The following is a 13273-nucleotide window of genomic DNA, read 5'->3' on the forward strand; positions in this document are numbered from 1 at the left end:
CTGCTGTAACCTGATGCATTCGGCATTGCACCTGAGGCATTGGGCTTGTGGTCAGACACTGTGCTGGAGCTCAGAAGCCCTTTGAAAGGAGAAACAACTTTTTTCCTGTGCTTCATCTATAAGCAAAAAGACCTTCAACTGTAGATACTATGGATGATTTATAAATATGGTTTTAAAAAAACACACAATAAATTCATATTATTTTTTAATCTTAGAATTGTTTCCATCAAAGCATTTATGAATTATTGAAACACTAAAACAACTGACAGCAAAAAATATTGCCTGTCCCAGTGTTCCTCTTCCTTCTCTATCTTTTACACTTGACATAGCACAGCTTAGCTAAGTATAGTTCCTCCTGATTTGATAGGTGCTAGGAAGATACACAAGCTAATATTCTTTATCTTATAACTTGAGAGGAGTCCATGAGCTCTAAAAATTTCAGTAATAAATTGTCATAATTTTGCGTTAATATGCTTTTTTTATTGTTAAGGAATGCAGCTTTGAGGAAAAAACATTTTAGGGAACAGGATGAATATATTGGTGAATCTCACTGTGAAAAAGTGGTGAGTGATTACTTGAAGATGAAAGAATACATTGAGAAAAGAACTTAAATAGCAAATTGTGTAATAGCTTTAAGTAAGTTAAGTAAACCTGCCTTGTCAAGATGGGATTAACTGGTTTAAGGCAAATCAGATTTGACACAAACTCTGGAACAGACATCTTGACTATCATTATTTTTAATCTTTTTAATCTAAGGGAGATTTTAATTTTTTTTTAAATCTAAACTTTTAGACTTCTGAACAACAGTCTGTAGAGTGGACATTTAGAAAGAAAGAAAAAAAAAAGCCAACAGCACAAAACAAAACAAAAAACTATGAACGACAACAAAACCAATGTTTCTCCAGTCTGCTCTCCAAAAACAGTTTTCGTGCCTGCAAAGTTATTTTATGATAATCGCATTTCTTTAGGCTTTCATTTGATGTCTTTAGCTTATATTATCTTGATATACTGAATCAAAATATGCATAATGTGTAAGGCAGATGTTAATATCACGTTGCTTTTAGTGTGAGAAAACCTGTAGAAGCAAAAAAGAAATATGACAGTCATGAAATTTCCGGTCACGAATATCCGCTGTAAGTGAAACACAAGTGAACTTGTTTGATCCCTATGCTACGGCAGGTCTCTCTCCACAGTACGTGTCATTGCAGTAGAATTTCCATTATGGATCTGATGTTGTTCTGCTTCTCAATTCACCAGAAAAACTGTGTCAAATACTACCTCAAATGAATGTTATACATAGACTATTATAACAGCCTTCAGTCTCATTGAGAGAGACTGCTGGGAGGCTGTTGTCAGTGATCCAGTACCAACTATGAGTTTTTTTACTTGAACCTTATTAGACAGAGTGAGTTGAAGGTTGGTCTGCACTGGCATGGGGTAGACATGTTGCTGTTCCACCTGAGACTTGTTCTGAAGGATACCATGTTTTTTTCATGCAAAACTAAACTATGATGCATTCTGGCAGTACATCGTTCTGATCAGCTTTTAGGGATAACTTTATACCTCATTAATGTTCATCAAGCAACAGGTAGCCAGCCAGCCAATACTGCCCTTCCAAATGGCACAGGAACACCATCTATAGTGGCTGCACTCTGCCATCTTTCCCAGCCATATCAGACAGTGAGGACTTTTTGTCTCAGCCTCTGTAAAATGCACCTTTACTTTCAATCTTAGATGCATGTGATTTAATTTTTGCATATTGTGTTCTCCTAAACTACTGCTAAGGTTTTTTAACATGATGCTATTTGTCAGGCAGATACTTTGGGAAGATGGCAAGTTCCACAATTGCCTAGCCATCCTCAAAAAGGTTGTTGCCAATAAATAATAATTTTTTAAAAAAAAAAAAAGCTGCTTTCAGGAATTGGGAGACCTTCAGGGATAACTGTGTAGAAGAGGTTTTGGCTGCATGCAAGACTTTCATTCCTTTGACAAGGAAATGGGACAAAAGAAGATCTGTGGAATAATTTTTCTTTCACGTGAACACAGCATGGTTAGGAGACACTCCTGATTACAAGATTGCTTATGCTTTTGTGGCTTTTTATGAAGACTCTAGTCTAGTCAAGACTCTAGAGACTTGAACAATGACTGAGAGTTTTCAAGTCTGAACTGAAATTCTGGCACCTAATTTTAAATGAGACTTCTACCTTCTGTCCACAAAGCACATTAAGACACTTTTTCTTCAACAGAAGATTAAGTCTGAGTGACCTTCAGGCACATGTGCAGAACTGAAGATTTCCCAGCTCAGTATTATGAAGTTGCTCAAAACTAATGAGGACACAAGTGGCCCTGAGGAGTGTTAACTTTGTGGTTTGGTTACAGCTACATGTTTTAAATAATGCCTTTATCTAGATAATCTTTTCATCGTAAAATAGCCTGTGAAAGAGGTGAATGGCTACTGTACAAATTGCATGGGGACTGTAAAATCCATCTTCTTGGATGGTGAGAAGGTGCGGACGGGTTCTCGGTCCTTCATTTCTTCCTTTTGTTTCATCAATGAATGCTGCATACAGAGTAGGTGGCTGAGTCTGAAGCCTGTCTCATGCTATGATACCTTATTCAATTCCTCAGTCATTTATTACTAGCCACATTTGCTCTATCACTTAATCTGTTTTCCCACGTTGTTACCCACCCTACCTCACTGGCAGCCAAAGGGACTAGACAGAGTGATTGCTTTGCAGACAACTTGGAATAAAAAAGTCTTTTATCTGTAGTCCTGCTGCTTCTAAACAAATGCACAATGGATACAATGAGACTGTTTGACAAGTCAGAGGTCTATTTCTTTTTCTAGCAAAAACATTTAATGTTCCCCTTTTTAAATCAAAAGAGAACATACATTATCTGTGTCCTGCTTTTTATTTCTTATTCAAAAAACAGCTGGTACTGATGCTTGCCTTTAGGAAGAGACCATCAGGAAGTTAGAATATCACATCTTGGCTCTACTTAGTTGCCACAGTGATGCAGTTAACCAGGCTGCAGTAATGTTATAGAAAGTAAACATAAGGAAATATTTTTGCTAATGGAAAAATTTAAAATACAGTATAAAGTAAGTCTGAAAGGACTGCAGGTTGCATTTTAATTAATCATTTGCAGTTGGACACATATTTGCATTTATATTGTATGTTGATCAAAATAGTATCATTGTGTGGTCAGAAATTTTAATGAGTTCAAAAAGAAAAAAAAAAAAAGGATTCTGTGACATGTTATTGATGGTACAGCCTTTGTAAGAGATTGATGTTTCATTGACTAGTGGTGATTTGGAAGTTTTTTTCCTCCTTGTTGCTAATAGGATTCAATTGTCTGAAAAACAATGCATTCCACCACAACACAGACAAAAAGAAATTAGGATAGAGAAAGATGTTTGATTTGAAACAAAGGAGAAATCAGATTAAAGCCAAACCATTCAATGTGTGCCTCTTGCAGCTGGTATGCAAGCATCTTTTCCAAGTGGTTATAACACTGATGAAGAGTAATTTGTCTAAACATTTTAAGTGGTAATTGTTAAATTATCAAATGTGTTCTAAACCAAGAATGTACCTTTAGAAGGACACACTTGCCAATAGCAATCAATGTGCAGTTCCCCATGTCCATACAGGAAGAAGTTTTCATCTGTTTTCTAGAGAGATGATTTTAGACATGGGACATTGTTACAGAATGAAAACTGTGGAACATTGTTCATGAGATAGTTCTGTGCTTAAATGCAGGTCAGGAGCAGTGGGATAAAGATTGTGTACTTTGGGAATCCTCTTCCTTATAGTATTTCTCCAAGTTATGATTTATGTGCAGCATTCTGAACAGATGTACAGCATAGCAGCTACCCAGAAAAACATAGCTGGGGCAGAGCCATGCACCTGCTGACCCTGTTGTGAATAGGATTAGTCCTTTTAAGAACTTTTATTCATTCTTTGTATTTGGCCATCTTGCTCTTCAGAACTTTGTTTTAGACTCTGAAGGACGTTACTAAAATCAAGACACCACGTGTACTTAGTAGTAGGCCCTGAGAAGCTTTTCTGTGCCTTCTCTTGATGAGTGAAATACTTTCTCTTCTACAAAGCTAAGAGCAATAAGTAAGAGTAATCAGTAAGTACTGTCAGAGTATCTTACTGATCAGAACAATTCACCTTCTACATGTCTTAATAAAAATAACACTGTTGTCTTTTAAGGACCATTATTCTTCACCTTTAAACTTACTCCATTCTCCAATCCAATTTAACATCACAGTGCTTGTATATGCTCCATGTGCATTATTGCCACTGACTTGAGCAGAAGACAGTGAAGGTTGCTCACTTTGGCACTGCACAGTGCTGAGCACTCTTGGCACATGTGTTGACTTCTGGCAGTGGAGTGTATGCAAGGAGTACCTCTCATGGTCAACACTTGTGTGCCACACACTATGGTCAGTAGAAAGGTGCTTTGAAGAATGAGCCTAAACATGTTCCTACCCCCCCTGCTGTAACTTAGGACATTATCTTCGTAGTTTCTACATCATGCGTATTCACGCATATTGGGTAAAAAAAATCTTTCTGTCATTTTGTAATTTCTTTTTTTCAGGGAAAGAAATCACTTGATTTAGTGAATTTTCAGTTTATTTGGCATGAAAATGTGCTTAGGAGTACCAATCCATTTCTGGTAAAATGTCCAGGTAGTGTCTACACATCATGTTCTCTTTTCTTATTGAGCAGAACACAGTTTCCTCAAGCCACTGTCACCTTTGAGCCTTTTATAAAAATAGCAGTTCCTGAAGTTACAGTTACTGTGAGATTATTGATAGGGGAATGGAAAGGTTTGGCATTTTGATTCAGAACACAAGAATAACACATAGATTGCAGAAGAAGTGGTTTTGGCCATACTTGCAAGAAGAAAATATTTCAGCTGAAACGAGGCCTAAAATGATGCTTTTCCCTGTTTGGCAAGGCCCCATTGAAAAGGAGCCACTTCAGCAAAGCACCAGTGTTTACTTTGTTCCTTGTCATCTCCTGTGAAGCATTCGCTTGTCAAATGAAAGCAATTCATCCTTTCAAATTTAGTTTTTAATATTTATTTGGCAGATCTGGCATCACAAGGGGGCCCAATACCCCAGTCAGCCTCCCTTGCTGCTTTCTGACCAGGGATTAAGACTGGAGTGAGCTGTGAAAGCAGCTTCTTGATTCCATCTTCTCTGCAGGAAGTGTATTGATTGTTGCCAAGTACAAGCAGTTTTGGGTGCTTTCAGGCAGAAAACTGTTGTGGATTCAAAGTGCGTTTTTTGAAAATATAATACTATTCAGGTAAAACTGGCATTCTTATGATTGCTAAGAGGCTGTATCAAAGTCCTATCCCTCTGCAACTGCAGGATTGCTAGCATCAGATGTCTTATGTGTTACATATCCTGTATATTACAAAGATTTGTTTGAGGCTCAGGACTCAACAAGCATAACACAGAAGGACTTTTGTAGAAAGCTCGTAGAGTTAGTCCTTGGCCCTTGGCCAGGAATAAAGAATGCTTGCCCTTGTGCCATTTTGTCCTGGGCTGTTCCAGTTCTGGCAGCAGTTCTCCTTCAGTGTAGTTGTTGGCACTTATGCTCAGCTGAACCCTGAGTGGCCTCTTCCTGCAAGCAGGCAGGGCACAGAGGGCTGAGACGGCATCAAAACTAGTTCTGTATTGATCAGCTGTAATAGAGAACTCTATTATGAGAACTCTTCATATCAGAGCCAAGCAAATTGACTACAGCAATGCAGTAGTAAAGCTCTAAAAAAAGCCATAAAGAGTGTGAAGTAATTTTCAGTTTTTCCATGGGATAATGGGGAGGCTAAAGACTAAGAGAACAAACAGCTCGTTCTGGGACAGTCACTGTTTTGGCTATCTGCACATGTTGATCTCTCCTTCCTATCTTTGCTAAGTAGTACTTCAGTTTTTCGTTCTTCTCTGGAACAGACACAGAGCATAGTCACAGCTTTAAGTGATTAAGTATTTTTTATTGTTTGCAAAGGCTTGCTTACTCTTCTTTCTTCTGCTTACTGTTATTTATAAAAAAAAACTTTTCCCATTTCATTGAGGCAGATTTGGAAGTCAAACCAGAAACTTCAGGCTCTACTACGATGGAAAGCACTTTGTCGGGGAGAAACGTTTTGAGTCCATCCATGACCTGGTGACAGATGGATTGATTACTCTTTATATTGAAACGAAGGCAGCTGAATACATTGCCAAGATGACAATAAATCCAATTTATGAACACATAGGATATACAACGTTAAACAGAGAGCCAGCGCACAAAAACCATATGCCAACCCTGAGAGATGAACATGATGACAAAGGGTCTACAGGAGAGGATGAGGTAGCAGAAAAGAGGGTAAGCAACTGTTAACCCATGCTCCTTTTCCTGCTAGACTTTTTATATTGCATTTTTAACTTTCCCCCCCTACTATACAGCTCTAAAGGTGTCTGTAGTTATTTAGTCTACACATTTATTTCTAGTATTGCATTACTAGTAAGTGATATTTGAATATAGGAGTAATATTTGGTTATAGGAGGGCTTAGTGGTACTTTTTGCATTGCAAATACTGCAAATTTTTTGCAAATTTTTCTAATCTGGAGGTAGGTTAAGTATTATTGTGAGGTTCCTTTCTTCAGGTATTTCCACAGTTCTAGATGTTACCATTAAGCCACTCCTTTATTTCAAATGGGGTAAGAATATTTATTCTTGAAATTTTTTACAGCATCTAAGACAATTGCCCTTTGCTCAAAAATTCAAACTTGGTCAAAAACTATATTCAGCATTTCCCAAACAAAAGCATTCAGTAATCTATTCAGCAGTCTGCATACAGTGAAAGTAAAGTTGTCCATGTTATAAATAAGACTCTTCGTTAAGATGATAAAATGTTAAAACATTTCACTTGGCTAAGTTCAGCCTGTCAGAAGAAGCTGACAGAGCTATTTTTGGCCGCATCCAGATTTATTAAGAAGGATTGCTCTCTTCAAAGAGTTGCAGTATCAGCTGAAGACTAAGTGTGTCCTGGATTATAAAAGAAAAATGAACAACAAAGAAATCTTAGAACCAATGAAAACAGAAATATTAAAGGAGGTTGGGAATGTATCAGGCAGACAAAGCAGCTGCCTTAAACTTCTTTTTTGTGGCAGAGACTAAACTTAAAAAAAAAACCTAATGCTAGTTGTTTTGTATTAAACTAAATACTTTGTTTACTGAAAAGATGACATAGGAAATTCTTTTTAAAGTGTAGTTTTCCACATGTGTAGGTGTTAACGCATGTAGAATAGTGTGATGTGCTCCCCTATTTCACAGCCTTCAGAGTGACATTAGGAGTATCTAACATCCTTACAGTGCTAAGAAGAAATGCTAACCTTAGTTGGGATCATCTGTTCAACTTCCCAATCAGAAATGTCTGTGATTTCAATTTTTCTTGAGGTAGAGGAAAGGTCTCACTGACAACTTCTAACATACGTGACTATTACAGTGAAACTAAGCTCCAAACTGAGTCTGCACAGAGAAGAGGCTCATAGCTTTGATCCTTCAAATCCCCCAGCAAACTGTCATCCTGCACTGAATTTGCTGAAAGATGAAGCATCCAACTTAGCTTAAAGTATGAATCTTCACTGTTATCAGATCATTTTGACAAAAGAAATACTGTGAGGATATTGATGCCAGCTGACCACATTAAATATCCAATTTCTTGCCTGTTAGGTACCAGCAGTAGAGGGGTGAGTTATGAGTTATAGTCAGTGACAGCCTCTGACTAGCAGCCTGCTGTTTCAAAAGGATTTTTTGCATGGTATCAGAAAGAGTTCATTATAATGCAAAGCCTGAGTTCAAATCTTCTCTGATGAGAGTTCTGGAAGTCACTGCTTTGGGTTTCCTTGGAAAAACTACCTCTTCCTCCATTTAGTGACTTCTGAGTTACAACAGAACTTTGTTTTTTCACAACATATTTGGCTTGATTAAGAGTTTTTCATAGTAAAGGGATTTTTATTATTATTATTATTGCAGAATGCAGTTTTTAATAGATTTCATGGTAGATTTCATAGATCAGGCTCACCAACTAGGTATGCCTATTTTTCTGAAACACTTTTCATTAAATAGGTCAAGCACTATTAAATATTTCTAATTTTAGGAGTAAAACCTTTACAGAGGTTAGTGTAATTGCAACATCCCACCCAGTTTTTCTGGCACTTACCAGCAGCTACAGTGGCTTCATCTGCAACATAGTCCAACAGCAGCAGTTCTGACTGGCCTGAAGCCCAGCTTTTGAGCCTTTCTTTTTATTTGACTCTAAACCATGTTGATATGAACACAATGAGGCACACAGACATCAGAGGACAGTTAAAAGTGGAGAGCTCAGTTTAATTTTCAAGTCATCCAGTTGGAATTACTACTGTGGCTGTGTGGAGGAGGCACAGTGATCCTTTTTACTGTGCAGTGGCACACAGGTCACGTCTTTGCTGCTTTTCCACCTCTCAGGGACTTTGCTAGAAGATGACACTATCCTGAGTGTCACTTCACCTGGCACATATCCACATTCAACCCCATGGCTAACACCCAATCCCAGTAGCAAACTCAGAATTTGGAACAAGCCTCAGTCTCCAGCTCAAGCTTGCCAAATCCTTTCTTCCTCCTCTGTAAGTCACAGGATGTGGGGAGCATGGGTAGGGGAAGAAATACAGTGGCAGCCTCATCAAATTGTTCATGGAGTGCAGTAGTTATGTGCAACAGAGGAGTGGTGGTGGGGAGAGGAGACCTCAGTGGGCTTTCCCAAATGTTTGCTGTCACTGTTTGGGAGACTCTGCTCCTTGCACACCCACTAAAGCTGTCACCACGGCAGCCTAGGGGAACTGTTACAGGTTCAGTGGGGAGAATGCAATTAACTGGCTGAAGGACTGTAGAAGTGGATGACTGAATGACCTGTGGTGGTTATTTTTTGTAAAAATAACACTGAAATAATGAGATATGTACTCATTTAACAATTAAGTTGTATCTAAAGCATGAGTAGTACTGGATGGCAGGAAATATTTCACTTTTTCACTTTTTTTAAAACCTTCCTGCTTTAACAGTAGCACGAGGAACAATGGAACGATTACATCTCCACTTAAACGGAAGACCCTATCTCTCAGCTATTTTATAAAGTTTCTTTGGTAAAACAGTAAGAATACAATGAGAAAAAAAATATATATCCTCTACTAGAGTGCACAGATGGTTATTTTACCCTTTTTGTGCAGATTTCTACTTCTTACTGAAAATTATTTGAAAATTCAGTTAATAGCAGAGTATTTACCTTTTGAATCATTTAACTATGATATAAGGAAACTTTCTTATAGGACATTAATAAATAGGTCAAGCGGTTTTCTCTCTCTTTGGTGAGAGACATGGCAGAGCAGTTCCTGTTGTCCAGTTCAAAGATAGTATCACTGAATTGGTAGTGACAATTCTCACAAAGAATAGAAAGAAAATTGTCCAAAATCCAACAAGAAAAATAACCATTGTCTTATGATCCAAACAGAAAATACGTGTGCTACAACACTAGCCCATTTGCCCTATGGTGAGGATGAAAAATTCTCCAGGGTACAGTATTTGGCAATTAGTGCATCTTTATCAGTTTTATGGTGTTTTCCTGTCTGCTCCCTCCTCCATAAAGAGAGGAAGAATTCAGTGCCTTGAGCATAGGTCATCCTGAGCCAAAATGCACTTCCAGATTTGCAGATCTGAGGCTGTTCAGATCCAAATCTAAACTTTGCTTATGACTGCTGCCCAATCCTGTGTGGGTGGTGTGTGAAAGATAAACCCTTCAGAAGAAGGAAAGGAGAGACACAGGCTCTGACTTGGGAACAGCTGCTGGGAATGTAATTTTGTTTTCTGCCGTAAAATCAAGTGGAGGAAATTGAGCAGCCAGAGAACACATCTCAGACCTGAGAATGAAATAAAAATGAGCAGTTCACCTGGCTTTGACTTTGGGGTGGGGCAGTAGCAGGGAATGCCACCAGAGCTGTGTGAGCTGCCTCCCAGCATGCGCTAATGATACTTAATTTGTTCCCCACTCTTTTCAGCAATTAATTTATAGTAGGAGAATTCTGCATGTGTTCGGCGACTCGTCCTATGCAATATATTTAAAATGAGCCTTACTAAAGGGGAAGGATTTAAAGACTGTAAAAGATGCAAAAGCAAAAATTATGCAATCATTAGTTGAGGACCGTAGGACAAATCACGATACTCCTGAGTCCTGCAAGAGGCCATATTGTGGTGTCATTTCAGGTGAAGTTTTTAATAGGAAAAGCATTAAAAAATAATCCACTGCACAGCATGTGCTTCATGGATTACGAGAAGGAATTTGCCTACGTACCATATACAAGTATATACATTAACAATTAACATTACATTTCTGGTTAATGATTTATTATTTTCATAATGTATGGAAAATTAATAGTCAGAGATAACTGGAGAAGTGGAGGTAGAAAACAAGAGAGTTCTTGTCATGCTTAAATACCCTGAATAGATATTGTAGCTGCTGTGCTAAAAAGGTAATTCTGGTTCCCAAAACAGTCTGCAGATTGTTCAGAACTCAGCTGTGCAGCCATCATAGTCTGTGTGTTAAGAGAGGGCTAAGAGTGATTTGAAAGAGGGCTTCCCATGTGGATTCAGTCTGCATGGCCTTGTCTGGAAGTGGAAATAATACCCAGTATCACAAGATTTACTGTTCCTCCTGTGCTTTGAATACTGATGGATCTCTGAACATTCTCCATTCTCAGAGGTAATTATGGGCTTGGAACAGATGACCTGATTCAGTTAAGTACCTTATAAAAATGGTAGCTCTCAAAAATTAATAAATACCTAGATACCTACATTGAAGCCCTTCTTGAAAGCCCTGTGAAACATGAATATTTTTTCACTTTGATATGCTTTTGAGATATTAATGTAAGAAGTTGTATGAGTGATTTGTTAAAGACTGAATATTTATTACAGTACAATGAGATAAGTAGTCTTGACTTTTTCCATGCTTCAGAAAAAGATGCTGAGGCTAAAGTTAGGATAGCAACTGAAAAACCTTCATTCATGTTTACTTGGGTGATAAAGTGCTGTTTCTTCAAGAAACATCAGTGGCTGGAAATCAATTAAAGACCTCTTCTAGACTGTAATATCTTCAGTTCAATTCCTACAGATGGAAGAAATTTGAGAGGTTTGTGGCAGCAGTAACCCAAAAAAAGCTCTTTTTTTTTCTATTTTCAGTTACCTTAGTGGTAATACAATTTTCTACCACAGTTTTTGAAGACTGATTGTCTGCAGCCCTGTGCAAGGAGATCAGTAAATGTAAATCTGTGAGTCTGTGCCATTTAGTAAGAACCATGCTTTTAAGCCTCCTCCAAACATCATCTAAGTCACAAAGTTAATTGCAATCTCTGCACACATTGCTAATGGATTCATAACAGCCTCCACATACAAATCACGGGTGATATGGGTGTTTGTGGAGGGACTTGTCTCACTTTCCAGCCTTGAACTGATACTAATCTTTTCATTAATGACACTACTGCTTTTTTGATTTTGCTCGTAATTAAATCTATTGGTAACATATGCTTAAAACCCTTCACCAAGGCTTATTTTATCTCCAGTGAAAGGACATCAAAAAATGTAGCTGAGGAAGTTATAGAAGCATAAGCCCCTTTAACAAGGTCTTTGATGGAGTAAGACACTTGGAGCAACACTGTTTAGTGCCCAGCAATGCCAGTGCTGAACCTGGTAGGACCTAAAAAGAAAGCATGGCCTCAATAATCAGGGCAGAAAGTGCACTTTGAGACTGAAGCAATCTCAGTGTTGGAAGTAGTTTGAAATGTTCATTTTGTTTAACTAAATCTGATGAGAGAAGATGGATGTGTGATGTGTAAAACAATAGATAATGTAGGTAATCTATAACAAGGAGAGCAACAAAGCAATAATGTTTTTAAAAGTACAGCTACTAGATGTTTACCTTAAAGTACACTTAAAGACGCAGGAGACTGTGCACCAAAGAGCCCCATGGATTAACTTGAGGAGATTGTCAAATTTTTCTCACAAATGTTCCTTTCCAGTCCCTGCGCAGGTGTCCATGACAATCACTCTGTAAGTTTAATGTAATTTATAAATAAAACATAACTCTAGGAAAAGGCAAAAACTTCTATTTATTTCTTCTGGGTTTACCTAATCTTTCATCAGAGACTTCTAAGCACAGGCAGTTTTCTCAGTACCAAGAAAGTTCCTAGCAGAATGAAATCTACTTTTTAGGTAGCTGCTGCAGCACATCAGCAACATCATACTGTGCAGAGATTGCCCCAGCCTCAGGCTTCCTCATCTTGCCCTTCTGAGCATTAGCATTTATGGCAGTATGGGTCTAGTGCCAGATCTGCCATAATACATGGCACGTACAGTTCAGATTAATACTACCAATGGTAATGATGCTTTTTACAAGCATATATGTTTTTAACTTAATAAACTACATTAAGAAAAGAGAGCTAATAGCACATGCTGTCCAGTGTGCAGTCATCAGCACAAAGAAATTTATCCAAGCTGCAGGGTACTTCTTCGACTCATTATCACCAAGAGTAACCTAAGCCCTTATTTATGCTCATTGTGGCAGTAAAATTGATACACTTAAAAAGATTATATAAACTGATTTTGTTTTAAGATTCAGAATTTACAAATGAAGCATAAACTTTGCTAATTTAATCTCAGGGTCACAGAATGTTTAGGTTTTCTCTTGTAAGTATCCCATGCTTATAAATTAACAAGCCAGGCTTCTTTTTTAAGGGTTTCTTATTGGACCTGTAGCTCAGCTCCAGTGCTAAACATGGTCCCATAGCTCTCCTGGTTTTCCAAGCCAAATTCTTCTCTCCTTGCCAGCTCAGCTGTGCTCTATTAGCTGCTGGGGGTTACAAATGGCATCCCAGCTGATTGCAGTTAGCCTGCAGGACTTCACCTGCCTGCTGCTGTGTGTGGGCCTCTGCCTCCAAAGCACATTAATTTAATGCTTAGGCAATAATGGGTGGGATTAATGTGAAGTGAAAGTCACATGCTGGTATTTGTAGCCTGATTGTATCATTGGTCAAGTATTGAAGGTTTTAAAACAAATAAGGCTCCACAAACTGCAGACAGTGAGGAGCAGCTCAGGCCAGGTTCCATTTCAAACACTCAGTGTGAGAGGTTTCCTTCATTTTGTAGGTAAGCACAGCTAAAGGTCACCACCCTGCCTCAGCCTTTTGTTT

The 13273-nt window shown here is 38.2% G+C and overlaps 1 protein-coding gene across 4 annotated transcripts in view; it reads left to right on the top strand.

Annotated features, from left to right (window-relative positions):
* The window catches only part of CHN1 (chimerin 1), a 97713-nt gene that overhangs the window by 41908 nt on the left and 42532 nt on the right, over nucleotides 1–13273 (top strand). For all 4 annotated transcript variants that reach the window (XM_071747300.1, XM_071747302.1, XM_071747304.1 and 1 more), the window contains one exon: nucleotides 6098–6386. In XM_071747300.1, coding sequence (XP_071603401.1) covers nucleotides 6098–6386 — 289 coding nt within the window. The remainder of the gene's footprint in view (nucleotides 1–6097; nucleotides 6387–13273) is intronic.

This window comes from Heliangelus exortis, chromosome 6 (genome assembly GCF_036169615.1).
Source record: "Heliangelus exortis chromosome 6, bHelExo1.hap1, whole genome shotgun sequence".
NCBI lineage: Eukaryota > Metazoa > Chordata > Aves > Apodiformes > Trochilidae > Heliangelus > Heliangelus exortis.